The sequence below is a fragment of the Rhodotorula paludigena genome, assembly GCF_050403205.1.
Source record: "Rhodotorula paludigena JCM10292 DNA, Rt_paludigena_JCM10292v1_ctg9, whole genome shotgun sequence".
In the NCBI taxonomy this organism is placed as follows: Eukaryota; Fungi; Basidiomycota; class Microbotryomycetes; order Sporidiobolales; family Sporidiobolaceae; genus Rhodotorula; species Rhodotorula paludigena.
The window spans coordinates 261,448-287,374 of NW_027481449.1; the positions used below are offsets into that span (position 1 = coordinate 261,448).

Genomic DNA, 25,927 nt, shown 5'->3' on the forward strand with positions numbered 1-25,927 from the left:
CAGGTTTCGGGCCTCCCTATCGAGCCTCAATTGCTACCGTGACGAAATACTCAGGAAGCTCACCAGTAGACAAGAAAGCATAACGACGATAGGCGCATTGTCTCGCTACGACGCTGCACGCTGCGCGGAACGGTCCAACACGGCGATGGGCATCCCGCTGTTCTGCTGAGTCTCCGACAGCCTCCACTGGCAAAATGTCGCGCAGAGGAGTCGGCACAGAACAAATGTTGCCGGCTCAGCTCCGAGTGCCGCTCTCTTGCCCGCAGAGAGAAGGAAAGAACTGCCAGTGTATTTGCGATAGATGGGCGGAGACAAAGAGGGAGAGTGACCCAGGGAGGAGGGAGAGTATATCCAACAACGACTTTTGCAAAGGAAGAGGAGGGGAACGGAGAAACCAGAGGAACGCCCGGTGAAAAGGAAAGGAGAGGAGGCACTTCTCCTTCCGCCAAATAGAGACACCGCTTTCACGGCCAACAGAGAACGACACCGTGCCGCGTCCTGCGCGGAAAGAGAGCACTGGAAGGCGCTCAGAGCTTGGGTGCCTTCTGGAGGAACGACTCGGTGACCTTGTTGCTGCAGGCGACGACGGCAACCGAGTCAGTCCTGTGTCTCGATCACTCTGGCAAAGGAGGGAAAGCAGACGTACGCAACGTGGTCAATGTACTCCCACGTGTTGACGTCTGGAAGGAGGAGGGAGGAGGGCAGGGTGACAAGTCAGTACAGAGGCGGTGAGCCAGGGGGACAAAAGACGCACAGTGCTCGCGCTTCATGTTCTTGCCGTGGATCGAGAGCGCAAGGTCCTTGGTCATGACGAGGTCGACGTCGACCGCGTCGACGCACGCCTGCTCGAGGTCCTTGCCGAACTGGACGAGGCGGTCGTTGCCGTCGCGCTTGCCCATGAAGATGAGGCCGCGGGTCCACGCAAAGATGGACGCGATCGAGTTGGTCGAGGTCTCGTTGCCCTTCTGGTGCTCGCGGTAGTGGCGCGTGACGGTGCCGTGCGCCGCCTCCGACTCGATAATGTTGCCGTCGGGCGTGACGAGCTCGGACGACATGAGGCCGAGCGAGCCGAAGCCCTGCGCAACAATGTCCGACTGGACGTCGCCGTCGTAGTTCTTGAGCGCCATAATGTAGCCGCCCGACGACTTGATCATCTGGGCGACCATCTGCAGGCGAGGCGGAGGAGGTCAGCGACGCCGGCGGAGCAAGAACTGCAGAGGAGACAGGCGCACGTCGTCGATGAGGCGGTGCTCGTACCAGATGCCGAGCTCCTCGAACATGGCCTTGTACTGCGTGTCGTAGATCTCCTGGAAGATGTCCTTCCACTGGCCGTCGTAGCCCTTCAGGATGGTGTTCTTGGTCGAGAGGTACTGCAGAAAGCTCAACGGGTCAGCTTTGGTACTTGAAAGGTAGAACGGAAAGAGGACGCACGAGCGGGAGCTTCTTCTCGATCGCAAGCTTGAACGACGACTGGGCAAAGTCGACGATCGACTGCTTGGTGTTGTACATGGCGAGACCGACGCCGGGGCCCTTGAAGTGGAAGACCTCGAGGTTGGTCGGCTGCTTGCCGCTGTCGGGCGTGTAGACGAGCTCGAGCTTGCCCGCCTCGGGAACGACAATGTCGGTTGCGCGGTACTGGTCACCATGCGCATGACGGCCGACAATGATGGGCTTGGTCCACCCTGCAGACCCGTGTGCATGAGTTGACGGCGCGCCGCGACACAACTAGGGCTGCGGAATGGCGACATACCGGGGACAGCCTTGGGGACCTTGGTCACGATGATGGGCTCGCGGAAAACGGTGCCACCGAGGATGTTGCGGATGGTGCCGTTGGGCGACTGTATACAGTGAGGGGTCAGCAGCGTGCTCCGACAGCGTCTGCGTCGCGCAGGGAGGAAAGCCGCGAAGTCCGGGCGAGTCGCGGACTGACCTTCCACATCTTCTTGAGCTTGAACTCCTCGACACGGGCCTCGTCCGGAGTGATGGTGGCGCACTGAGGCATGCTTTGGTGAGCAGGGAAGACGCACGATAGGCCCGAGAGGCGCGTACCTTTACGCCGACGCCGTACTTGAGGATGGCCTCGGCGGCGTCGGTCGTGACCTTGTCGTCGGTCTGGTCGCGATATTCGAGGCCGAGATCGTAGTACTTGAGGTCGATATCCAGGAAGGGCAGGATAAGCTGCTTCTTAATCTTGTCCCAGCTGCACAATACAAGCCGGTGTATTAGCCGCGGTCCGGGCAAGGCAGCGGCGAGAGCGCAGTAGGCGAGCGCACATAATGCGGGTCATCTCGTCCCCGTCCATCTGTGTAGCAGAGGCATAGCTGCAGTTAGCGTGTGCTCAGCGGCGCGCGATTGCAGCGAAGCCGCGGCGGATAGGGTGGTGGGGGGGAAGCGCGCGGGTGAGGGCGAGTGCGAGCGCGGAGACTTGCCTCGACGACGGGCTTGTCGACCTTGATGCGCTGCTGGGGCTGGACAGACATGGCTGGAGTAGTGGCAGGTGCAGGCGTGGAGAGTCAGGAGCCGAAGAAAGCGAGCGCGCGGAGAAGGCAGGGACAAGGAGAGCGGGCGCTCGCGGCGGCGCGGGTGCAGCCCTCCGGCGCCCGGCTCTCCTGTCAGCATGCCGCCGGGGCACGAAAAAAACCCCGCCCTCGTCTCGTAATTTGCTCGATCACACCAGAGAGCAGACCAGGATCAACTCACTCGGCGCCGGGCGCAGCTTTTCGTACGCTCCGCCCGTGTGGGCTCCGCGGACCTGCCCCGGTGCGAGGTGCATCTGTCCCATCGCAGGCACCTGCTGGCGCGCGAGCATGCGCATTGGCTGTGCAGAGCTCGCAGCAAGCCGGACGGGTGCAGCGGCGCGGCCTGCTGCTGCCGTCGACAGGGCCGCCGACTGCTGGACCAAGGCGGGGAGTGCAGACGGGCCGGCGCGCAGGGCGGTGCGGGCGAGGGGCGAGGCGCGGAGCATCGTGAGCACGCGAGGAGGGCAGGCGGGTGCAGGTGCGAGGGCGAGGCAGAGGCGGCGAGAGAGGAGATCTGCTCGCGAGATGCGTTCGCGAGTTCGGCGAGGGAGGCGGTGCCGCCGGCGCCAGCGACGTCGATTAAACGATCTCTTCTTCTTGACTCTCCCTGCCTCGGCTCGTCGCTGATCGCGGATCTAACGCACGGTGATAGACTCTTGCACTCGTCTACATTCTGGATCTACAGTCGCCCGTCGGATCACTGCGCCTCCCTCACCACGCCGGGAGGGAGAACCTCGTCATCCGCATACTCGGTCGTATCCCACAATTTGAGCGCTGTAAGCAAGGCAGGTCGCGAATCAGTGCGGCTCGAAAGAGAGCCATATGAGCGTTGCGCACCTTCGTTCCAGTCTGAGAAGACCAGAAATCGCAAAAATCAGGACCCGAGCCAAGGGCAGAACGGCACGAAGCGCAGACGCACCCTTCTTCCTCCTGCGCCGCACGTCAAAGTACCCGACGTCGAACGCGAACCTCCTCAACCACGAGCTGCCGGGCACCGCCCCGAGCCCGACGCGGGTCCACCTCCGCTCGCGCTCTCGGACAAACACGCCCGCGTCGCGCGGGAGCCCGGCGCGCTCGACGGCGAGGCGCTCGACGCGCGCGTGCAGGTCGGCGCGCATCGAGCGCAGGAGGAGCAGCTGCTGCTTGCCGAGGAAGAGGAGGCGCGCGAGCGCGAGCGCCGCGCGCAGCGACGACGTCAGGTCCTCGAGGAACCGCAGCGTGAGCCACATGATGAGCGGGAGGACAAAGAGGTTGATGAGCGGCATGAAGGGGAAGGTGACGAAGGCGGCGAGCGAGAGGACGGCGATACCGGCGACGAGCCCGGTGACGAGCTTCGTCTGCGCGACCTGCAGAGACGACGCGTGAGACGGCTTCCGTAAGAGTTACTCGTCTGTTTACGCACTTCGTCATATGTGCTGTCAACCAGAAGGTCAAGTGAGCTTGTGCAAGGACGGCAAGCTAGAGGATACGCACTCGAAGACGGGACCCTTCCGAGTCAAACGGTCGCTGCTTCGCTTGGCGACGATAAAGATAGGCAGCCACAGCAAGAGGCCGGGAGTAGAGACGCTGAAAAGGAAGACCGAGGCGGCGAGGCGGACAAAGAGGCGCTTGAGTAGGATGCGTCGCTTGAGCATCCGCGGGTTGCGGACACGGTCGTCTAGGTTGAGGAACCGTCAGCTCGCGACGTGGACACGACACGCGGGGCACGCACCCTTGATGCCGTGAAGGTAAAGCAAATCCTACACGGCACAGCGAAATGTGAGCCCTTGATCTGAACAAGAAGCCGTCCAGAGCCATCCGCACCTGATAAGTCTTGAGGTCCCTCCTCAGCTTCTCCAGCTCCTCCTGCCCGTCCTCGTTGTCGCTCTTCTCGGTCGGAATCGCAAAGTATCCCTCGCCGTTCTGCGCGCCCTTGGCCGCACCCTTCTCCAGCATCGGAGTCTTCCACACCTGCTCCGCCCTGCCCTTCTCCCTCGCAGCCTCGCCCGCCTCCTCCTCCCACCTCTTCTCAGCGCGCTTGCCCGCGAGCGCGTCGACGAACCGCTGCGTGAGCCGCACATGGTCCCCGAGCGTGAGCTTCGTCCCGAGCGGCGCGTACAGCCGCCGCGCCGTGTTAGCCATGCGCAGGACCGCCCACGACGGCGCGTCGAGGATCCCCGAGCGGATCGACGAGCCGATGAGCGAGGTGAGGGAGCGGATCGCGCGCTCGTGCGCGCTCGGCTCGGCGGCGGCGGCGGAGGCTGCGTTGAGGCGGGGCTTGGAGAGCGACGGAGAGGCGATCAGGTCAGGGTGGGTGCGCGAGGAGACGTAGATGGGCGGATGGAAAGTGACGAGGACGTCGCTCCGGAAGAGGTTCTGCATTTGCAAGCCGAGGGATCCCTTCGAGGGTCAGCTTGCGAGCTAGCAGAGAAGAGGTAACCCTTCACTTGGCGTACCCGGTGCAAGTAGGTGATGCTAGCGGTCTGGATTGCGAGCTCGAAGTCGGGGTTGTCCTTCTGGCGGCTGAGCGTGTCGCTGACAATGCGGCTCACGCCCTGCTTGAGCGGCGCAATCTCGGGATAGTACCTCGACATGCCCTCGGGGAAGAGGACGGCCATGTCGCCCTTCTCGAGCGCGCGGATGAGCGTGTCGAACACGATCGAGTTGTCGACGGCTTGGCCTGCGTGATCCTTTGGCCGCTTGATCGGGAGCGTGCCCGCGCTTTCGATGAGCCAGCTCGTGAGCGTGCCGCGGTTGAACTGAGTATCTTTTGCCGTCAAGCGAAGGAGCGAGCGGCGCTGTCCGTGGCGACGAATCCGTCAGTCACGGGTCTCGGGCGCGCAATCGAGGCGATTCTGGACGTACAGCAGGAGGAACGGTCGTAACGAGGAGCAGCGCGTCCGTGAGCGAGTTCGAGTGGTTGGCCGTGAGCATACTGTTCTTGTTCATGTCAGTCTAGCTTCCATGGTCGCAGAATCACGCATCATACGCACCAGGGGACGCCGTCTCGAGGAACATGCTCGGCTCCCTCGACTACAACGCTTGAGTAGAAGACTTGCAGCACTGCAGGCGCTCCAGGCAGTCAGCAGACAAGCACACACGCTGAGCAATGACCCCTGCGCACCGAAGCGGAAGAGCCAGCGGATGAGGATGTAGGCGAGAGGAGCCGGAGAGCCCTTGAGCCGGCTATGCGCCGCTCCGTTGGGCAGCGCCGGATGTTGTTTGCTCGCTTCGGGGCCTGCCCGAGGCACCTGGTCCCCTGCCATGGTCTGTGACGGGGGCGGGAGAGCAGGAAGTGGGGAGGCGGTGCCGATGACGGTGGGGCCAGAGGCAGGTCGACGCGGGCGTTTGAGCGACCAGAGGACCTCTTGATAAGGCTCTGCGGCTCTCAAGATAAAGCCCCGGCAGCAGAAAGCGAGAAACCGCGATACCGCGATACGAGGAAGTTCAGCCTGCGTCTATCCGCGCGAGGAGAGCACGTCCGGCTTTCCAACTCGTTCTTTCAGCCCGCAAAGCTGTCGGAGGTCTCGAGCACAGACTGGTGTAGGTAGATATGCAAGCGCGCCCTCTCTCCCTCTCGGCGGGCAGCGCAGTGTCCTCCTCCTCCCCCTCGCATTCGCCCTCAACCACCCACTCTGCACGACTCTCCCTCTCCCGACCCTCCCGGTCTTCAGCAGTGTCCGCCTCGGAGGGTGAGGACGAGGTGGAGCGTCGAGCCGGCCTCGACCTTGAGCTCCTGCGCCGTCTTGTCGTCGGGCCTGTCGCGTCAATGCGTAGAGGAAGCGGGCGTCAGCAAGGACAATCCGATGCAGAGCTCACTTCCCACCACGCTGAAGCGCTTGCTCCGAACACAGAGGCACAGCATGACGCACATGGCCTTGCCGAGGAAGATGAGTCGCTGCTGTGCGGGCGGGATGCCCTCCTTCTCCTCGAGCTGCTCCTTGATCTTGGTCGTCTGCGCGCGCAAGACAGTCAGCTCTCTTGAGCACCAGGATGACCGAGCGTCGGAGCATCTGTTGTCAGACGAGCCGGAGCCGTCTCGGTGAGAGGAGATCAGAGCGGCAGGTCACGCACCGTGTGAGAAGGCTCGATGTCCAGCTCGATCTGCTCAGTCAGGACACAGCGCAAGCGAACAGCAGGAGCAGGGAGCAGTACAGAGCCGACGCGAGACGAAGCGGGGGAGGCGAGGTGGAGTGGGGTCAGCGGCGGATCGACAGAACGGCAGGCGGCTCCAGGCGCGAGGTCGGCGTGAGCGCACCTCCTTGCCAGTCAGGGTCTGTGCAGCGTAAAGGCGTCAGCGGTGTCGATCGGGGCAAAGGCTCAGCGGAAGGACGAGGAGCTGATGACAGCTCCTCGGCGCACCGCAGGCACTGCGGACGAGCACAAGCAGCTGAGCACACACCTTGATCTTGATCTGCATCCTCACAGAACGAGCCGGGCGCGAAAGACGGGGAGCGACGTCGAGGTGCGGACTGAACCTGGTAGAGCCGCGCCTGCGTTCCGGAGAAGTCCTCTAGAGGGCGTACGATAGTCTTGCGTTCGTTCCGTTACCACAGTCTAGAAGCGCGCTACAGCAAACATCGACAATGGCAAAGGACGCAACCATAGATCCAGACAGACTCCGAGCGACCCGAAACACCGCCTTATCCCTCACACGCGACCGTTCCCGCCGGGCGCAGCACCGTCCAGTTGCCCATCCTCGGCTGCCCGTGCACGTGCGCGTGCGGCTGCTCGAGCGCCGCAGAGTCGAGCACGGCGTCCGGGAGCGACGCCGTGCGGCGGATCGGCGGGCGAGCGAGCGGCGGCAGCGTCGTCTTGCCGCCGGCACTCTCGTCCGACCCTTGGCTGACGTCGCTGCCGGCGAGGAGAAGCGTGAGGGGCGAGATGGCTGACTCGTCGGCGACGAGGAGGACGTCGGGCTGCTCGGCCGACTCGCCGGTCAGGAGGTCATCCGGTGGCGTCGGCAGCACGTCGTCCCCATCGTCCAGCAGAAACAGGTCGGCGACGCTGTCGTCGCTGCTGTCACCGTCGTCGCTGAAGGGGTCGTCGTGTGCAAAGCCGAGGAGCGATGTGGAGGGGGAGGTCGACGCGGGCGACGTCTCGCGCAAGTCAGGGTATTGAGCCTTTTCCGACTCGACGCGCCAGGCGTTCCAAAGAGCCCATCTGCAGGGTAGACGAGTGTCAGCGAGAAATTCAAGGACCGCCGGCAGGACAGACGGGCGCACTTTTTGAACCGCAAGCCCGCCTCGGCGCCCTTGCTCGTCCCGCCCTCGCTCGCCATCCTCGCCCGGAGGTTCGCAAGCAGCGCCTTTTTAAGCTCAGCTCCCTCGAGCTCGTCGGCCTGCGCCGGCTGCTGCGGCTCGCACGCGGTCTTGAGCCCCGAGACGCCGAGCACCGCCGGGCTCGAGTGCGTCCTCGGACCAAGCGACGGGCGGAGCGTCGCGCCCGGCTCGTCGTCCCGGGCCGCGGCAGTGCGCCTCACACCGCGCTCGCGGCTGCGGCCACGACTGCGGCTCCTCCGACTCGAGCGCCCGCGCTCCTTCGCCGAGGGCGCCTCCACCCGCAGGGTCGTCGCGAAGCGCTCGGTCAGCCCGGCGACGGTCCACCCGCGGCCGGTACCGGTCCAGGACTCTTCGGCGGGAGCGAAGCGCGAGCGCGCGCCGTCGCCAAAGCCGCCGAGCGAAACAGAGGGCCACCAGGTGGGCTCTGCCGCGGCTGCACGCGGACGCGACTGGGAGGCGGAGGACGTAGGGCCCGAGAGGAGGAGCGGCGAGCGGAAGTGGCCGTGGCGCAGCTTGCGCTTCTTCGTGTGCTCGGGCGTGGGGAGGTGCGCAAAGGGAATGGCGAGGGACGAGGCGCGCTTGGCCTGGCAGGAGCAGCGAGACGACGGAGACGGCCAGGCTGGAAGTAGCGTTCCAGGCTCGAGGATGAGAATGGGAGCAGCAGTTGCGTAAGTCGGGTGCGCAGGGACATGGTTCAGGAGAGAAGCGAGCCGAGGTGAGTCTGCGAGGTGGGGGAAGGAGGCGGCGACAGTCAGCAACGGCGACAAGCGAGTGGGTGAGCAGCTCGAGGGATACGCACTGTCCGTGGCAGTCTCAGGAGCGTCTGCGTGTCCCGCACTAGTCCCGGGAAGCCTGCCTGCGCCATTGCTGGCGTTATCTCGCCCCGTCTCCGAAACTCCGGGAGCAGGGTGCGCCTTCCCGGTCGACACGCCGCCCCTGTGCGAGTACTCGTCCGCGTCGTACAGCTTGCTCGCGCCCTTGCCGGCCGCCGCACCGCTGCGAGATCGAGGGCGGGGAACGAGCGGGGCTGCGGTGGGCTCACGGGGCGACGGCGGCGCGTCGGGCGCGGGGGCGAGCGTGCGCTGGGCGTGGTGGCGCGGAGAGCGGCGCACAGCAATCCCTTGCATCCCGCTCGAGGCTCGCGCGGCGCGGCGCGGTGATGGGCGAGGCCGACGCCGCTCCGCCGTCCCGCTCGCCGGAGCCGTTCCCGGCAGAGTCAAAGTCTCGACCTGCAGCCTTATGGGCAAGCGCATTGCCTGTACAAATGCAGCTAGAGACCTCGTGGTGGCACGCCGGACGCACAAGAGCCGTGCGAAGAAGACGTCGCGCACTCTTCGTTCCGCTCTCGACTGCTTCGCGAGAGTGCGCCGAGGGCTTCCCGGAGGCGAGGCATCGAGCGCGACGCTGCTCCTCTTCAACCCATTCACAGAGGCCACTGCTACAGATAGCCGTATTGAACCGGTCCCTTCGGCGCCTGGGGCCTGTGCATCGTTTGCAACTGCTGCGCCATCGCAAATGTCGCCTTCCTCGGCGTCAACGTAGGACTGGGCTGCGCCCCTTGCTCGACCTCGACCGACGAGCTGTTGCCGCGACGCCGGGCGGCGCTCCAAAGTGGATCGACTCGCCCTCGGTCCGGCCGCCGGCCGAGGGGAGCGCGGCGGGAGGCGCGGCGCACGCGTCGTCGAGCCACTCGCCGTAGTCCGAGACGCTGAGCGCGGCCGTCATTGGCCGGTCTGGACGCGCGAGTGGGGGAGCGAGCGAATGCGGGTTCGGCAGAGGCGGATTCTGCTGCGACGAAAGGGGAGGCTGGAACGCCTGCGATGGTGTTGTAAGTATCACATCCACACACGTGGCGCTCTTACGCGCACCTTCTTCATCCAGCTCGGCTCCTCTTCCTGCTTGATGGCGCCGCCTTGAGCATAACGATCGGCAATTGGCGTCGGCGTTGGACCGAGGACCGGCGTCCCGATCCTGCTGGTAGCGATGGCACCGCTGGGGCGCATTCGCGAGAGCGGGACGCCTTTGAAGAAGTCCGACAAGCTCTGCTCGAGAGTCAAGTCGATTGATCAGATTTGCACTGTTGATCCTTCGTCCAGTCCACGCACCGATCCGTGCTTTTCAGCTCTCGCGAGACCAGCGCGGACCACATCGGCGTCACCTGTGGGTATATCCGTCATTCGCCAATCGGCACATGGTAGGGTTGCATGACTTACGACTGAGTGAGGCGAGTAGTGACAGCAGATACAGCTTCGGCAGGAGCATCGACAGGCCCTGATCAAGCTTGCACCGTCAGCCTTGTACAGCCGAGCAGCTTATAGAAAGGGGACGCACGAGGGAAACGCCGCTCTCCTCGTCTTGGACATTCCAAGCGAGAAAGAAAGCGAATGACAGGATCGAGACGAGCGCGGTGAGCATGTTTGTCTGTCGAGGCTTCGTCACTGATGCACTCAAGGAAAGATCGAGAGGACGACGAACCTCTAAAACGAGGCGAGAAGCGACTTGAACGACTGTTTCCTCCTTGGCTGCGAACTTGCCGCCACGCATGTCCGCAACGACGGCGACCGAGATGACCGTGTTCTGCTCTGCCTCTCGTCAAGGCCGGTCACGGCTGTTCGAAGAGGAGACGGGCGCACGCAGAGGAACATCGCCAGAGACGAAGCAAGGAACTGCCAGCTGGCCTGGTCGTCGAGATTGGCGACAAAGAGCGAGATGGTAGAGGTAAAGCCATGGTAGGCGGCAGCGATGCCGAAAGCTGTCATCAAGCAGGTTCAGCTTGGGCGTGCCGCCGACTTGCGCCGCATCTGTTCGCACCGAGCTGCGCAGCACACAGCAGGCTGATGACTCCAGTAAGACTGGCGCGTGTCTTGCCAATGTAGAGGGTCGCAAGCTTGAGGGCGAAGAACGTTTGCGTGATCTGTTTGTGGGATTCAGTCCGCCGGAAGGAACAGCAAGTCGCGGATGGCCCGCACCGATGCGAGAAGAAGCAGGATGGCAAGATGCGCGGTCAAGGTCCTGCAGCATGTCCTTGAGCTTCTGCGTCCGGATGTACAGACAAATGTAGCGCACCAGCCTGGATCCGACAAGCGGCCTTCATCTCCGAAGTTCAGGATGAGGCGGTCATAAAGGTCGCGAGCAAAGATGCCCGTGTGAGCCGAATCGAGAGCGACCAGCGCGACGACCTGACATTGCAATCTACCGTCAGCTCTGTAGCCGGCGAGAGAACGCTATACCTACTCCTGCCCGCCACTGCCACGGATCGAGCGTCCGGCGGATGTAGGACGATGCGAGGTGAGTTGTCGCAGACGAGAGCCACGCGGCGATCACGACGGCGATGAGCAGCGCGCCGGTCCTGCGCACCTTCAGCGTCAGCCGAGCAAGTGTGTAAGCCCCGGACGAGGTGTGCGCACGCAGTGACGGCGTCCGCCATGGTGTCGAGGAGCGTCGACGTGCGAGCGAGCGAGACGACGAGGCGAATCCAACCGCGCGCGTTCAGCGCGACGGAGAGCAGCACGACGAGGCAGAGAGCAAGCGGGCAAAGCAGCAGTCGCAGACGCAGCTCGACACGGACGGCGAGGCGCGAGCAGGGAGGAAACGGCGGGTGAAGGCGACGGACGCGGAACGAGGCTCGAGCGGGAAGCGGGGGAGCTCGCGACGGCGTTTCGACTTGGCGCTATCTCCGCCTCCATTCCCGACACAGTTGGTGGACTACGCTCGCGCTCAACGGAGAGACCTGCTCGCTTCTGATTCGTCCGCTGCTCGGCCGGGGTTTCGGCTCGTTATCGCCCGCTCCTTCTCGTCTCTTTCTGTGATCCTTCTCCGCTCGCTTCGCATGGCAGACTCTGGCACGACGGCGAAGCGACCGTCGTACGCCTCCAAGGCGTGCACTAATTGCCGCAGGCGGTGCGTCGCCTATGTCGCTGTTGCGCCGATGTGGGGGTGTCCCGTCCCGCTCACGAGACTTGCCCACCGCAGCAAAGCACGATGCTCCGGGACGCAGCCCTGCGCGAGCTGTACGCGCTTCAAGGAGGAGGTGCGCTTCCGTCGTGTACGTCTGCGAGAGGAATCCAGCCTAACCTTCACGTCGCCAGTGCACCTTCGCTCCCGAGCGGGACGGCCGCAAGACCACCTCTGCCGCCTACGTCTCGGCGCTCGAAGCGCGCATTGCTCAGCTCGAAGCAGGAAGCGGGCCTGGGCCGTCGACTCTCGCGCACACGCCGACTTCGTCCTCGCTGGCAGAACTCGAGGCACGGAATCAAGCCCTACGCACCCGCATTCTCACCTTTGAGCGAGCCCTCACGTCGCGAGGCATCTCGATCTCGCAAGTACTCGAAGACGAGGGCGCGGCACCAGATGTCGAACCGCCACCGCGTCCACCGGCCAAGGCGCCGCATTCCGGGCGTCCCGTCCCGATTCAGCCGAGTCGGCGCAAGTCGATCCTCGGCAAGCGTACGAGCGGATGGGACGAACCCGGGTCGTACGAGGACGACGAGCTCAGCTGGGTCGAGGGGATGCGGGACCTGCGCCTGAGCGATGCATCGCACTCGCTCCTCTACCACGGCCCGTCGTCGGTTCTCGCGCACTCGGAAAATGCGGACCAGCCATCGAGCCTACCTAGCGCGCCAATCTCGGCATCGGTCGACTATGCGCCCTCGCCGCTCTGCACGCCTGCTGCAGCGCGCCCCGACCCTCTTGACTTCTTCTCCGCGCCGAGCGCTACGTCCGATATCGACTGGGACCGCAACCTTCCCCGCGATCTCGGCATCGACCGAGAAACGCACGACACCATCCTCGACCTCTTCGAGAGCTTCTTTGCGCCGTGGTGCGTCGTCGTCGACATGCGCAAGTTCCGGCGCGACATGCACGCCTGCCTCGCCCTTTCGTCTTCCTCGACCGGAGCCACGCCCACTCGTACCGACTTCTACTCGCCAATGTTGCACAGTGCCATCTTGGCGCTTGGCTGCTTTCTTCACAAGGGCCCGCGCGTCCGCCCGTTCCCGCCAATCAACCTCAACTCGGCAACGCTCAAGTTATACCCGTCAGGCCCCTCCACTTTCTTCAAGGATCAAGCCGACCTGTCGCGTATAGCGACCGCTGACCTCGCTGCGATCGCCCTCTACAACCACGCCAAGGCCATGTTCGAGCTCGAGTGCGAAGCGCCGCTCCTCTCGACGGTACGAGGGCTGCTCTTCATTGCCTCGTTCAACTCGGCTTTTGCGCGACTCAACCTGGGCTACCTCTATTTTGGGTGCGTTGTTCGGACCATCATGCATGCGAGCCGCGCTCACCGGCTGCTCTCGCAGGACGGCCGTGCGCTGTGCAGCATCTCTCGGTGTCGACATCAACTCGCAACGGCTCGTCGAGCAAGGCGTCATCACGGACCAGGTTCGAGAAGCAAGAGACCACGCTTACTGGACCATCCTGTCTCAAGACTCGGTGCGAAGCTCCGATACGTGGCAACCCTTCGCTCCGCTCGTGCTGACTGGTCTACGCCACAGCTCTGGTCTCTCGCCACGGGCCGCTTCCTCACCATCCGCGTCGATGACCAGGAGATTTCCCTCCCGGAGCCAGATTCCGCCGCCGATGCTGCGCCTTGGCCCGTTCCTGCGGGATGGAATATCGGCGAAGGCATTGACGTACGCGATCCGAGCGGCCCGAGGCGTCTCGTACCGCATGCGGCCCAGCCGAGCCATATGTCGGCGAGCTTCATTGCAACCGCCAAGCTCGCGCTTGTGCAGTCGGAGCTGATCACGAAGATGTGCGTTGTCTCGTGCGCGTCCTTCTCGTCGCTCATCAACTGACGTGCCCGTGTGCCAGCTATGCGTCAAAGGCGGAGCTATCAACGGCGGAGCTGCTCAACGTCATCTCCGACATTGACGTCCGTCTCGAAGCGTGGGCCGCCGAGCTCCCTTCTTCGCTCATCGTTGGCCAGTACCTCGCAGGGCCGCCTCCGCCGCACGTCATCACGCTCCAGCTCTCGCAGGAAAAGACGCGAATGCTCCTCCATCGCCCGCTCTTCCATCGTGCGGGCGAGCCCGGCGCCGAGACCTCGATCAAGCACTGCCTCGCTGCCGCCAACCGCGTTATCCAGCTCTGCGACCTCTATGAGAGCCTCTATGGCCTCTGCTACGGGCCGCTCACGACCATTCAGACCGTCTTCATTGCCGGCACGGTGCAGCTCTTGACCGCGCGTCGCTCAATGCGCGCGCCGAAGCGGCTCAAGGCCAGCCTCGACGGCGCCGAAGCTTGCGTACGTCCTTTTCTCGGCTCTTTCGAGAGGCTGCTTGCTTATTTGAAGTATGCAGTGCACAGCACTCCTACGTATCAGTCAGACCTGGAGCTGGGCGGCTGGCACGCATCGCATATTGCGCAGTCTCGTGCGTAAATGGACAGCTTCGGATGGCGGTGCCGCAACTCCGATCGCCAAGACGTCCGGCAAGAGCGTCAGTCCGCCCGCTGCTGCAGCGCCGTACCTCCCGCCGCCGACTTCGCACCCTTTCGCCCCCTCGCCCTTTCCACCGTCGACCTTCCCCCAACCTTCGCTGCCAACTCCGCTCGCGTCCACGTCACCGGCTGCCAATGCGCCCGCCTTCGATCCCTTCTTTTTTCCAACGTCAGACAACACGTTCGCCGCCTCGTTCTACGGTGCGAGCGAGCAAGGTGTGGCGTCGGCGCCGGCGCCGGCGGGATCGAGCGACTTTGTCTTCAACTTCGCTGCCATGCTTGGCATGGCAGGCGGGAACGCGCGCACGCCGCAGGAGGAGGACGGCGCCGCGGGAGCAGTGGGCGACGCAGGCCTTGCAGGCTTGCAGGACTTTGGGTTTGACGATTTCGAGGCGGGACTGGGCGACACTTCGTGGCTGCTCGGCGGCTTAGCAGATACGACGGGGCAGGCAGCACCAAGCCAGTATAGCTTGTAGACTGTATCACTCGCTCGCACTTGGCTTGCACTGTCCAATCAGAAGATCGTAAACGATTCGACAGCAGTCCAGGTCTCGACAACTACGTAGCGAAAGCCGCAAAGTCCGCCCTCGCCGTCACAGGTTCGCCTCGTGTCTCCACCCCTCGAGATTGCCAATGTCGAGCACTGGCTTTGACGGACGCGAAGTGTCCTCGATGCGCTCCGAGCCCGGGCGCCAGCGCCAGAGCGACGCGAGCTCCGGGTCGAGCTTGTCCTCGAGAAGATCCTTGATCTGTGCGCCAATGGTGGGGAGAAACTGCAAAGGAAGGGTGGGTACAAGCAGCGCAGGGCAGGAGGGGAGAGAGGCACCTTGAAGGCGTGTGCGGAAGCGCCACCAGCAACAATCAGATTCGGCAGCTCCGGGTGCCGGTCAATGAGGAAGTGGCCACCGCTTGGCGAGTCGGCGTCCCAGCACATGGCGGAGTAGCTGAACGGGCGGTTGGCAAGGTTGGGCATGCACTCGGAGAGGAAGGCCCGGATCTCATCCTCTGCAAAACAAGGGTTAATCATGGCGCACAGGTACACAGCTGTATGGCTTGCACCGCACCTGCTTGCTTAGGGATTGTGTCGGTCGGGTGAATTGCCTTCGAGCGCGGCACGGAGCGGGTGCACAACGGGTCCACGAAATGGGTCCAGCCCGTTGTGTGCGGGCAGACCTGACGCACACGTGGGAGAGTCAGTGAGAGCTACATCAGCAGCAAGGGTGAACGCACCTTGAGCCTGTTCAACTCGAGGTCGGGCTCGAAGAGGTAACCCAGCTCGCGATTGTTGATGACGGGCATGTCGCGGTACTGCTTGGCTTCCTCGTCAGAGAGCGTGATGTGTGCATAGCACCAGCTGCGTTTTCAGAAGTCAGCGGGGAGCAGTCCGAGTGATTGAACCGGAGACGTGCCATTTGGCAAGCAGCTGGCCGTCCATGTCAAGGATGGAATCGATCCATGCGCCTGCAGCCAGCACAACGCAATCCGGCTGGTAGCTTGTGCCGTCCTCGGTCTGCACGACTGTATTCTTGCCGTCGGCCGACAGCTTGAAGCTCTTGACGGCGCCTGCCCCGCCCGAGACAAACTTGACGCCGAGCCGCTTGCACTCGTCAGTCAGAGCCTGCAGCGAGTTGCGTGCGTGCGTCCAGCCGGCTTTCGGGTTGTAAACGCCGCGCCAGCCGCTAAGCAGACATCGGAGTCAGCTTCAAGCTTGACATAGACGAACAGAAAGCGTACCACATTTCTCCGGTCAACACCGGCGCCTTGGCCCGGAATGCCTCAGGAGACTCGAGCAGCTCAAACTCGACGCCACGAGCTCGCGAGTTGCTGACGGCTGCCTCGTAGTTTGCGACGCTGTGGGAGTGTTGTCAGCTTTGCTCCGAGAGGTGGGGCAGGGCAGCAGCAATTGCGTACCTCGGTGGGCTGCGCCCGCAGACGGCAAAGATGTCTGCAGTATACTCTGTCAGTGACGAGGAGCCCAAGTAGGCAAGCACGCAGCGTACAGCCCGACTCGTGGTAGCACCCTCGCAAGACAGGCTCGTTGAGCCAGACCTCGCGGGCCTCCTTTGCCAAGCGGGTGTACGCCTCTTCTGCGTACTCGGTGCGGAAGATCTTGTTCAGGTCGTTTCCAGCCGAAGCGATGCTCGGAGCGTCGTGCCGGTCGATCACGGTTACATCGGTGTATCCGGCTCTGGCAAGGTGCCAGGCAGTAGAGAGCCCAAACGTGCCAGCTCCGACCACGATGATAGACTCAGACTTGCTGAGCATGGTCGCAGCAAGCAGCACAGCCTCTAGCGAGCGTGCGAGTTCAGGGAGATGAGCGAGAGGGAGACTTCCAAAGCAGCGAGATCGAGCGACGCCGGAGCCAATTTCCGCTCAGTCGAGTCAAATCAGCGCATTCAGCTCGCGACACTTGCGGGAGGTGGCGAAGCGAGACGGCGTCAGAGGAAGAAGCTAAGGGAGAGCGGGAGAGAAGAACAGGCTATGTCGGGATTCCTCACATGGTCATTCGGAGTAGGCGGACTATGAAGAGGCCAAGAATGCACACAGAAGCATTTCAACACGGGATGACGGAATCCAGACAGATGGACAGCAGACGACAACCACTCGACCCGCACAACTCGCTCCTCGGCCCTCCTGTCGCCTCAGGCAGCCTCCTTCCAGCACCTCCGACGCCTTCAATCAGATGCTTCTAGATCAAGTAGACGAAGCGCGGATTCTCCCAGTCCGTCTGGTCGTGCCACGGTTCGACGAGATCCTCGTCATCGCGGTGTTTGGCGAGGTATTCGGCGAGCTGCGCCTTCTTCTTGCGGTTGAGGTACGCGGTGTAGGCCCAGATGAGGAAGATGAGAACAATGGAGATACTGAGGCAAGCAGGCAAGCGTTAGTGCAAGAGCAAAACCGACGGATGGATGAATGGCGCGAGCTCCTGCCACTTGGGAACACGCACCCGTAGCACGACAGCATCGCAATGATGCCGCTGCGGTAGCCGGGCGCCTCGTTGGCCTTGAACGTCTGCGGACTGTCCGGCGCCACTCAACGTAAGTTGATTGCTCGAACGGTATTTGTGCGATGTGAGCGGATCGAGAAAGACACACCCTACGAGACAGCCAACGCAGTAGCCAATGTAGGCCCACCCATACACGGTCAGCTTCTTTGTGTAGCCGCCTGTCAGAAGTATGCGTGAGCACGGCAGCAAGCAATACGGAACCCTGCAGCGGAGGTTGCTCCCTGCAAAGGCGGACCCAGGCCTTCCACGGCCAAGCACGCAGCGAGAAGGTGGCGTACCGGTGTTTGCGTAGTAAACGGTCTGCATGACGATGTAAGGCGACCAATACAGCCAGATGCAGTACTGTGAAGAGTGAGGCGTAGGAGATCAGCGCCTCGCTCCGCAACCAAACAGCGTCCGACAACGCACCAAGCCTCCAAGTGAGCCGGATCGGTTTGAGCGTGGCACGCATGTCAGAACGATGGTGCCAATCATGGGCGGGATGACGCTGACGGCCGCCGTGAGGCATCGCTTGCCGCTCCGCACGGCGATGAAGGCGAAAATAATCGAGCCCACCCAGCTGATGACGCCCGTCGGGAGAGCCATCAAGATAGTTTGCTCCTGGGCTCGCGGAGAAGCGCGGAGTAAGCGTCAAAGGCAGTAGAACCCTCCGCAACAGCCCGAAACGCACCTTGGAGAAGCCCAACGAGTTTATAATGACCGAATTGAAGGTCGTAAGGCCCGAATTCGGCACGTTTAACGTCAGATTGACCAGGAAGTGTAAATGGGTCCTCGGATCAAGGAAAGCCTCCTTGACCTGACCCCATTTGAAGACCTTGTTCTCGACGCCCGTCCTGTTCTCGGCTGTGCGGTTGACGGCGATGACTTTCTGACGGTCGGTGAGCCACCAAGCCCGGACAGGCGAGTTGGGCAGCAGCCAGAAGCAAAGGAGCGACCAGGCGAACGTGACGGCGCCGACGAGGAGGAAGAGCACCTGCCACTGCTTGAGCGGGCCGGTGTACTTGATTGAGGCGTAGGAGAGAAGCCCGTTCATGATAGACGAGAGTGTGGAGAAGATGACTGGGAAACGGCAATGTCAGTCTCCGAGGAACGGGGAGAGGAGGCGAAGCCCGTACCTGCCGTACGCCAGGGCTGCTCAGGACGCTTCCACCACATTGCCACAATCAAACCAGCGCCGGCAAAGATGATGGCTTCGAACAACCCGAGAATGAACCGGGCCGCCACTGTAAGGGAAACAAGCCTTAGAGCGGAGCCAGGAAGACGGATGACGAAAGGAGCTCACTAAGACCGCCAAAGTCTTTGCACGCTGCTGAGGCGCATAGGATAATGCCCCACGCCATACAGTTGGCCGACATCCACTTTCCGGCCGGCATGTGCTGCACTTCGACGAGGAGACATGGTCAGACCTGCAAGGGCGTGACACGCAGCGACTTTGTCCGGCTCACTCGCAATCAGGGTCGGATAGACGGCCAAGATTGCACCAAAGTAGATACTGGAGCTCGTCCACTTTGCGCAGGGGTCCTCAGAAAGATCAGAGCGGTGTTGACGGAACTTGAGGAGGCCAAGCGGACGTACGCTGTACTCTTGGCCTTGCAGGTTCAGGTCCTCGCGAAGACCCATGATGGCGGCTGTGCCAATGCAAACCTTGTCGACGGCGCCCATCATCGTGAGGAACTGCAGGTGGAAGAAAGGGTCGGCCAGAGCGTCAGATTAGGCGAGCGGAAGTCATTGATGCAGTAATGGCGCACCTGCATAAGGGTCATGATGATCGGGTCGACCTTCCACCTGAGCATGTGCTTCTCCTCGGCAAGTGTCCAGGGAGCAAGCAGTTCGGCGGCATCGGGACGAGCGGCAATCTTGGCGAGGAAAGCGCCGGCAACCTATGAGCACATTGCGAGGCAGTCAGTTACGAACCGATCACAAGAAGGAGCGCGAACGCATGGTGCGGGGTCTGCCACGCCGGAAAGAGCGAGAGGCCGGAGAAAGCAGACTCACATCGTCTTTCTTCGTGACCTTGGCCACGTCTACCTCGTCAAAGGCGGATTTGACTCCACCGGTCTGCTCTTCCTCCTTCGAGTGGTCGGACATGCTGGTTCGCAGGGCAATTTCGTCCGGATGGCGCTGTGCTTGCGATAGATAAGGCGCACTGGAGGAGTAGAAGAGGAGAAGCGACGAGCACGAAGCGGAGCGGTCTAGCCAGCAGAGACCGATTCAAGCAAGCGTCTTGTGACCCGATAAGCTGCGACGGAGCCCCATAACTGAGCGGCGGCGAGAGGTTGAGGGCGGAGGGCAATTCCGTCGCCCCGCCAGGGTTCGCCTCCGGCGTTCCGCTGATTCCGCACGGGCGCAATCTGCTGGCTTCTGAGTGCTCTCACGAACTCAAAGAACCTGTACAATGAGCTAGAGCACCCCACTCGTGCCCGGGGGTTCCCGCACGATGCGAGGCAGACTTCATCACTTGCGACTTCGCATGCGCACTGTCCCACTCACGCTGGCTTGTAGATCCGCTTAAAGTGCTCATGCGCCTTCGTACCCGGGTTTGAACGCGTCGACGGCTTAGCCGCCGCGCAGGAACAGCGAGATAGGTCCTGTCGAAGGTGGCCGGAATTCGCCTCCGCTTTGCCTGTATGTCGACCGTGCGGGGCCGGAGGATCCGCGAGCAATCTCTCAGCTGATCCGACGTGGCCCGGGCGAGCTGCCCCGCTTGCTCGCACGCTCTGACGACCTCTCCTCCGCCTCTCAATCTTCCTTCAGCCCTGACTCCACGGCGACGACGACTGCATCTTCACACGCGCCGACCCTCACGCTGCCTCTCACGCCGATCTTGAGCAAGCCATGCCTGACCTCGCGAGCCTCGCTAAGGAGCCGGAGCGAGTTCGCATCGCCATCGACCGAGTGCGTTGTTTTTCTCCTGCAAGAATCCGGACCCGAGCTCCCGCTTACCCAGAATGTTACAGGGCGGTACATTTACGGACTGCCTGGGTCTGAGCGAGACCCGCGGCAACATCCTCATCAAGCTCTTGTGTGCGTTAATGCTTCTTCCTTCGGTTTCTCCTCGCCTCGCTAAACCCGGGCTTTCCTTCAGCTGTTGACCCGGCCAAGTACGCCGAGCCGTTCTCAGAAGTGCGTGCTGCCGACTCTCGCTGACCGGAGCGTGCCATCGACAGCTATGCGGACGCTCCCACCGAAGGCATCCGGCGCATGTAAGCCGCATATTCCACCTGCTCCTCCGTTTCGCCAGTTCACGTGTTCCTCTCGCAGTCTCGAGTGGTTTACGGGCATGCCGCACCCTCGTGGCGAGGAGATCGACACGTCGCCGATCGCATGGATTCGCATGGGAACCACTGTCGCGACCAACGCGCTCCTCGAGCGCAAGGGCCAGAAGCACGCCATGCTCATCGTGCGTAGTCAATGCAACGTGCTTGCGTGCGCGGACTCATCTATCTCTGAGCAGACGAAAGGCTTCAAGGACCTCATCGACATCGGCAATCAGACCCGACCCAACCTTTTCCAGCTCGCGATCAAGAAGCCGGAGGTCCTGTACGAGAAGGTCGTCGAGGTCGACGAGCGCGTCATTGTGCAGTGGCCAGACCTCCTGCCAATCGACGGCTCCCTGCGCACCCTCGCCGGCGACGAGCTCGTCAAGGGCACCTCCGACCTCCTGCCGACCGACGGCTCTCTGCGCACGCCCGCCGGCGACGAGCTCGTCAAAGGCACCTCGGGCGACTTCGTGCGCGTAGTCGAACCGCTCGACATTGCGAAGGTCACGTCCGACCTCCAATCTCTTCACGACGAGGGATTCACTTCGGTCGGCATCTGCTTGGCCCACGCCTACACCTTCCCGGCCCACGAGCAGGCGGTCGCGTCCATTGCCCGCAAGATTGGGTTCCAGCACGTTTCCGTCTCGTCGGAGCTGCAGGCCATGATCCGCTTTGTCTCGCGCGCCAACTCGGCCAGCGCGGACGCGTACCTCACGCCGCAGATCAAGACCTACCTCGAGGGCTTCTCGAAGGGCTTCAAGGGGCACCTCAAGGACGGCAAGTCGGATGTGCAGTTCATGAAGAGCGACGGCTCGCTCATCGACTACCGCCGCTTCTCGGGCCTCAATGCCGTCCTCTGTGCGTCTCACGCTCTGCTGCGCTCTGCTGCGCTGTGCTTCACTGTGCTGCGCTGTGCTGCGCTGCTCGGGGCGGAACTGACGCGGCCCTTCCACAGCCGGTCCCGCGGGCGGTGTCGTTGGTTACGCGCAAACTTCGTACGACGAGAACGACAAGCGTCCCGTTGTGGGCTTTGACATGGGAGGGACGTCAACGGACGTTTCACGATTCGCAGGGGCATACGAGCACATAATGGAGACGGTCACGGCGGGTGTGACCATCGGCGCTCCGCAACTCGACATCAATACGGTTGCGGCCGGCGGCGGTTCCATCTTGCACTGGCAGAACCACATGCTGCGTGTCGGACCTGACTCGGCTTCTTCGCACCCTGGCCCTGCCTGCTACCGCAAGGGCGGTCCCCTCGCCGTCACCGACGCCAATCTCTTCCTCGGCCGCCTCCACGTCGACTCGTTCCCGAAGATCTTCGGTCCGACTGAGGACCAGGCGCTCGACTTTGACATCGTCAAGCAGAAGTTTGAGGCGCTCACCGCTGAAATCAACGCCGACACCGGCGGCAACTTGACGCCCTACGAGGTTGCAAGCGGCTTCATCGAGGTCGCCAACGAGACGATGTGTGTTTCTTACTCTCTTTGAGCGCACAGAGACCGCAATGATGTTGACCACGGCGCTTAACGCAGGGCCAAGCCGATTCGCCAGCTCACGGGTCAGCGAGGCTACTTGACGACGGAGCACAACCTCTCCTGCTTTGGCGGTGCCGGTGGCCAGCACGCGTGTGCAATCGCTGCCAGTCTCGGCATCCACAACGTGATTGTGCACAAGTGCGTCCATCTCTGCGCGGCGCGCTCCGCCGCCTCACCCTGCTGATCATGCTTGCTCGACGGGTAGGTATTCTTCGGTCCTTTCGGCGTACGGCATGGCACTCGCAGATACGGCCGTCGACAAGACTGAGCCGTCCTCCCTCACATACTCCGAGAACGTCATTTCGATCATCGGTGAACGCCTCGCCGCTCTCTCGCAGGTCGCCCTGGACGACCTCGTCTCGCAGCACGTTGCAGAGGAGACGATCGACTACGAGCAGTACCTTAACATGCGTTTCGCTGGATCTGACACTTCTCTGATGATCCCTAAGCCGGCCTCGGGCGATTTCAAGGAGGGCTTCCTCGCCGCGCACCAGCGCGAGTTTGGCTTCGTTCTTTCCGCCGACATCCTGATCGACGACTTCCGCGTACGCGCCATCGGTCGCGGTGGCAGGGGCGGCGCCGTTGAATCGCGCAGCTACGTCAAGGACCTGCACGATGTGCAGAAGTCGACCGCCAAGCGGTCTCTCGCATTTGCCACGACGCAGACCTACTTCTCGGAGACGCAGGGCCACGTTGAGACGCCCATTTTCCGTCTCGAGTCGCTCAAGCCCGGTCACGTCGTCGCTGGACCCGCGATCATTCTCGACGCTACACAGACGCTCGTCATTCACCCAGCCAACTCGGCCACTATCCTGTACGACCACGTCTGGTACGCACGCTCTTTCTCGATCGTTGTGCTTGGGAACCGCAGCTAAGACCACTGTATTTCCAGGATTGACGTTGGTCTCGGCGAGCGCAAGCCTCTTTCGACCGAGGTCGTCGACCCGATCGCGCTCTCCGTCTTTGGCTCGCGCTTCATGGTGCGTTATGAGTGGCCGCATCTGCGGAGACGACACCAAGGACTGACAACGGACGGGCAGTCAATCGCCGAAAGGATGGGGAGGACCCTCCAGCGCACCGCTACTTCGCTGCAGATCAAGGGTATGTGCCTCCTCATCCTTCTACTTGCATGCGACACATAAAATGAACCGCCAACGAAGTGCAGAACGCCTCGACTTCAGCTGCGCCGTCTTCAGTCCCGATGGCGGCCTCGTTGCTAATGCTCCTCACATGTGCGTCTTCACTGACTGTGTGGTGTGTCAAGTTGGGCTGTGTCGCTGATGTGTGGTACAACGGCAGCCCCGTGCACCTCGGAAGTATGCAGTACGCCATTACCTTCGCCAAGGACTTCTACGGCAACCGCCTGAAAGACGGCGATGTCATCATTAGCAACCACCCGTCGGCTGGGGGAACCCACCTTCCGGATATCACCATCATCAGTGTGTTTCTTGATGATCTCTCCGGCGTCTCAAAGCTGACCGGTCTTATTCTCAGTGCCTGTCTTCGAGGACGGAGAGGTCGTCTTCTTCGTTGCAGCGTGAGTGCTCCCGGGCCACACTCCGAAGCGGCATAAGACTGACGTCATGTTATCTCAGACGTGGACACCACAGCGACAGTGCGCTGCCTTCGCTCCGGCTTGCGTATGAGCACAACTGACCTTCTCACCCTGTTCAGTCGGCGGTCTACACGGCCACAGTATGCCGCCCGACAGTGTTGAGCTCCCGCAGGAGGGGGCGGCATTCATGCCGATGCTGCTTCTATCTGGCGGTGTCTACCAGGAGGAGGCTATCGTCGAGGTGTTCAACAAGGCGGGCGAGTACCCCGAGTGCCTCGCCACGCGCCGCATCCAGGACAACCTCGCCGACCTGCGTGCGCAGTGCGCCGCTTGCTCGCAAGGCTCCTCGCAGATCAAGGAGCTGTTCCACGAGTACGGCAAGGTGAGCCCATGTCTTCACCTTCCGCTCATCCACTTCTCTGCTCAACTCGCCATTGGCGGATCGTCTTCCGCAGCCCGTCGTCCAATTTTACATGCGCGCCATCCGTAACAATGCGGAAGACGCTGTGCGGAACTTCCTCCGCGAGACCTTCGACCGTTTCGGTGGACGTCCATTGCATGCCATCGACTACATGGACGATGGCACGCCCATCGAGATGACCGTCACTATCAACCGCGACCTGGGTTCGGCCAAGGTGGACTTCACCGGCACGGGACCCGAGTAAGTCTGGGCATAGTTCCGCTCCGGCCGCGCGGGCCACTGACACGCTGTCGTCTGCAGGTCCTGGTCGAACTACAACGCTCCTCCGGCTGTCGCCTACTCTGCGCTCATCTACTGCTTCCGCACTCTCATTGGCGTCGAGATGCCTCTCAACGCCGGCGTTCTCGCCCCGCTTGATGTCATCCTCCCCGAGGGCTCGCTCCTTAAGCCATCCGCCTACGCCGCTGTCTCTAGCGGCAACACCGAGACGTCGCAGCGCATCTGCGATGTTATCTTCCGCGCTTTCGAGGCGATGGCTGGCTCGCAGGGCTGTGCGTTCTTGACTTCGACCGTTCTTTCAGTCATCGCAGCTCTGACCGCTTCGCTTTGGCTTGCGTGCTACAGGCATGAACGTCTTTCACTCTTCCTGTGCGTTAGAACTTCGGCATTCACAGCGGCGGTTGTCAATGGTCTCGTCGACGATTGTCCGATCGCGACAATCGTTCTCGAGCTCCCAGGACAGATGCAGGCAGCATGCTGACTTCGCAATAACCCTGACAGACGGTACGATGACGTATGGCGAGACGATCTGCGGCGGTGCTGGCGCAGGACCCGGCTGGAACGGCCAGAGCGGCGTCCACATCAAGTGCGTTCTCTCAACTCGCTCGAATCGCATTCCTGAACTGATCCGAGTCACTTCTTGCGGCAGCATGACCAACACGCGCATCACCGACCCCGAGATTCTCGAGAAGCGGTTCCCGCTCATGCTCCGTCGCTTCGAAATCCGCCACGGCAGCGGCGGCAAGGGCAAGTGGACGGGCGGCAGCGGTGTGCACCGCGAGTTCGAGTTCCTCTGCGAGAACATGGACGTACGTCTCGCTTTCCATCTTCGCCGCACAAGCGGGGTCTCTGACGGGTGAGCGGGAGTGCTCAAACTCGAGGGCGCGCCCGCTCTCCCGTCATCCGCCTCTCACCGCACTCCGAGTCTGCTCCCTCCGTTGACAGAACTGACGGCTCGTCCTGCAGTGCATGATCATCGGCGAGCGCCGCGTCAACCGGCCATACGGCCTGCACGGCGGCGAGGGCGGCGAGCGTGGCTGCACCTACTGGGATAAGCAGATGCCGGACGGGACGCGCCGTGTGGTCAAGATGAAGCCGTCGCCCGTGTTCAAGCCGCGCGCAGGAGACCGTGTCATTCTTCACACGCCCGGCGGCGGAGGGTACGGCGCGCCGGATGTCGCCCAAGAACCCGCCATGAACGGCGTCAAGCACGACGGCGCCGCCAAGGCGAACGGTGCTCACGCCACGCACTACCCGCGCGCCAACGGCAGCGTGTCTGCGTATTTGTCGCTGCAGGAGCAGAACTAGGAGGTGGCTCGCCGCGGTGACTTTGTTGTTTCGGTGCTTTCGTCTCTCTTCGTCGCCTCTGTAAAGCATTGGCGCATTGTACTTTCCTATTATCCCAGGTCGTCACACTGCGTACTGTCGAGCCACCTATGCGATGCTGCCTGCGGATCCGTGGAAGTAGGCCACCGGTGAGCCTTCGCGAAGACTCCCTTTCGCGTCCTAGCAAGCCCGGGATCTTCGACAACGCCGTCAACCATGCTAGCGGCTGGCTGCCTATGCACGCACAGACGCTGTTGAAGACGAGCGTCAAGCCACGCAGCGCGCAACCAGGGAAAGCGCGGTAAAGAGCCGGGAGGCCT

General features: G+C 62.5%; 9 protein-coding genes across 9 annotated transcripts; 2 read left to right on the forward strand and 7 right to left on the reverse strand.

Moving 5' to 3' along the window:
• Nucleotides 1-527: 527 nt before the first annotated feature.
• JCM10292_000949 (NADP-dependent isocitrate dehydrogenase) lies at nt 528-2,965 on the reverse strand (the record flags this gene model as incomplete). The annotated part of the gene is made up of 11 exons (XM_076647467.1): nt 528-573; nt 647-680; nt 755-1,166; nt 1,233-1,370; nt 1,432-1,682; nt 1,751-1,838; nt 1,931-1,993; nt 2,050-2,200; nt 2,274-2,302; nt 2,430-2,482; nt 2,701-2,965. 11 exons carry the CDS (start codon nt 2,963-2,965, stop codon nt 528-530), a joined length of 1,530 nt encoding a protein of 509 aa, XP_076507002.1.
• Nucleotides 2,966-3,216: 251 nt separating this feature from the next.
• On the reverse strand, nt 3,217-5,764 carry JCM10292_000950 (uncharacterized protein; the record flags this gene model as incomplete). Its single annotated transcript, XM_076647468.1, has 11 exons — nt 3,217-3,293; nt 3,357-3,368; nt 3,439-3,865; nt 3,922-3,934; nt 3,993-4,176; nt 4,231-4,258; nt 4,323-4,874; nt 4,955-5,296; nt 5,364-5,433; nt 5,492-5,561; nt 5,623-5,764. The coding sequence occupies 11 exons, from the start codon at nt 5,762-5,764 to the stop codon at nt 3,217-3,219; spliced, it is 1,917 nt and encodes a 638-aa protein (XP_076507003.1).
• Nucleotides 5,765-6,168: 404 nt separating this feature from the next.
• On the reverse strand, nt 6,169-6,918 carry RUB1 (NEDD8 family protein RUB1; the record flags this gene model as incomplete). The annotated part of the gene is made up of 5 exons (XM_076647469.1): nt 6,169-6,256; nt 6,371-6,453; nt 6,573-6,602; nt 6,757-6,774; nt 6,901-6,918. 5 exons carry the CDS (start codon nt 6,916-6,918, stop codon nt 6,169-6,171), a joined length of 237 nt encoding a protein of 78 aa, XP_076507004.1.
• Nucleotides 6,919-7,141: 223 nt separating this feature from the next.
• JCM10292_000952 (uncharacterized protein) lies at nt 7,142-8,907 on the reverse strand (the record flags this gene model as incomplete). The annotated part of the gene is made up of 3 exons (XM_076647470.1): nt 7,142-7,661; nt 7,724-8,501; nt 8,580-8,907. 3 exons carry the CDS (start codon nt 8,905-8,907, stop codon nt 7,142-7,144), a joined length of 1,626 nt encoding a protein of 541 aa, XP_076507005.1.
• A 406-nt stretch (nt 8,908-9,313) lies between these two features.
• JCM10292_000953 (uncharacterized protein) lies at nt 9,314-11,207 on the reverse strand (the record flags this gene model as incomplete). The annotated part of the gene is made up of 12 exons (XM_076647471.1): nt 9,314-9,595; nt 9,649-9,822; nt 9,886-9,938; nt 9,994-10,051; nt 10,112-10,201; nt 10,256-10,357; nt 10,414-10,532; nt 10,592-10,694; nt 10,750-10,792; nt 10,847-10,959; nt 11,015-11,129; nt 11,188-11,207. The coding sequence occupies 12 exons, from the start codon at nt 11,205-11,207 to the stop codon at nt 9,314-9,316; spliced, it is 1,272 nt and encodes a 423-aa protein (XP_076507006.1).
• A 402-nt stretch (nt 11,208-11,609) lies between these two features.
• Nucleotides 11,610-14,697, forward strand: JCM10292_000954 (uncharacterized protein; the record flags this gene model as incomplete). The annotated part of the gene is made up of 7 exons (XM_076647472.1): nt 11,610-11,680; nt 11,753-11,810; nt 11,869-13,025; nt 13,081-13,162; nt 13,276-13,535; nt 13,595-14,027; nt 14,110-14,697. The coding sequence occupies 7 exons, from the start codon at nt 11,610-11,612 to the stop codon at nt 14,695-14,697; spliced, it is 2,649 nt and encodes an 882-aa protein (XP_076507007.1).
• Nucleotides 14,698-14,814: 117 nt separating this feature from the next.
• JCM10292_000955 (NAD(P)/FAD-dependent oxidoreductase) lies at nt 14,815-16,486 on the reverse strand (the record flags this gene model as incomplete). Its single annotated transcript, XM_076647473.1, has 8 exons — nt 14,815-14,994; nt 15,048-15,226; nt 15,286-15,394; nt 15,452-15,575; nt 15,763-15,900; nt 15,956-16,072; nt 16,133-16,166; nt 16,222-16,486. 8 exons carry the CDS (start codon nt 16,484-16,486, stop codon nt 14,815-14,817), a joined length of 1,146 nt encoding a protein of 381 aa, XP_076507008.1.
• A 424-nt stretch (nt 16,487-16,910) lies between these two features.
• On the reverse strand, nt 16,911-19,316 carry JCM10292_000956 (uncharacterized protein; the record flags this gene model as incomplete). Its single annotated transcript, XM_076647474.1, has 12 exons — nt 16,911-17,082; nt 17,169-17,240; nt 17,317-17,386; nt 17,507-17,570; nt 17,637-17,828; nt 17,899-18,287; nt 18,344-18,451; nt 18,511-18,609; nt 18,674-18,734; nt 18,804-18,902; nt 18,977-19,108; nt 19,224-19,316. The coding sequence occupies 12 exons, from the start codon at nt 19,314-19,316 to the stop codon at nt 16,911-16,913; spliced, it is 1,551 nt and encodes a 516-aa protein (XP_076507009.1).
• A 747-nt stretch (nt 19,317-20,063) lies between these two features.
• On the forward strand, nt 20,064-25,589 carry OXP1 (5-oxoprolinase; the record flags this gene model as incomplete). The annotated part of the gene is made up of 22 exons (XM_076647475.1): nt 20,064-20,123; nt 20,186-20,252; nt 20,314-20,341; nt 20,396-20,431; nt 20,490-20,628; nt 20,683-21,346; nt 21,444-21,957; nt 22,024-22,164; nt 22,232-22,855; nt 22,919-23,006; nt 23,067-23,127; nt 23,192-23,258; nt 23,326-23,465; nt 23,521-23,563; nt 23,622-23,641; nt 23,701-23,963; nt 24,037-24,242; nt 24,303-24,553; nt 24,627-24,650; nt 24,783-24,867; nt 24,931-25,090; nt 25,248-25,589. 22 exons carry the CDS (start codon nt 20,064-20,066, stop codon nt 25,587-25,589), a joined length of 4,023 nt encoding a protein of 1,340 aa, XP_076507010.1.
• Between the last annotated feature and the right edge of the window lie 338 nt (nt 25,590-25,927).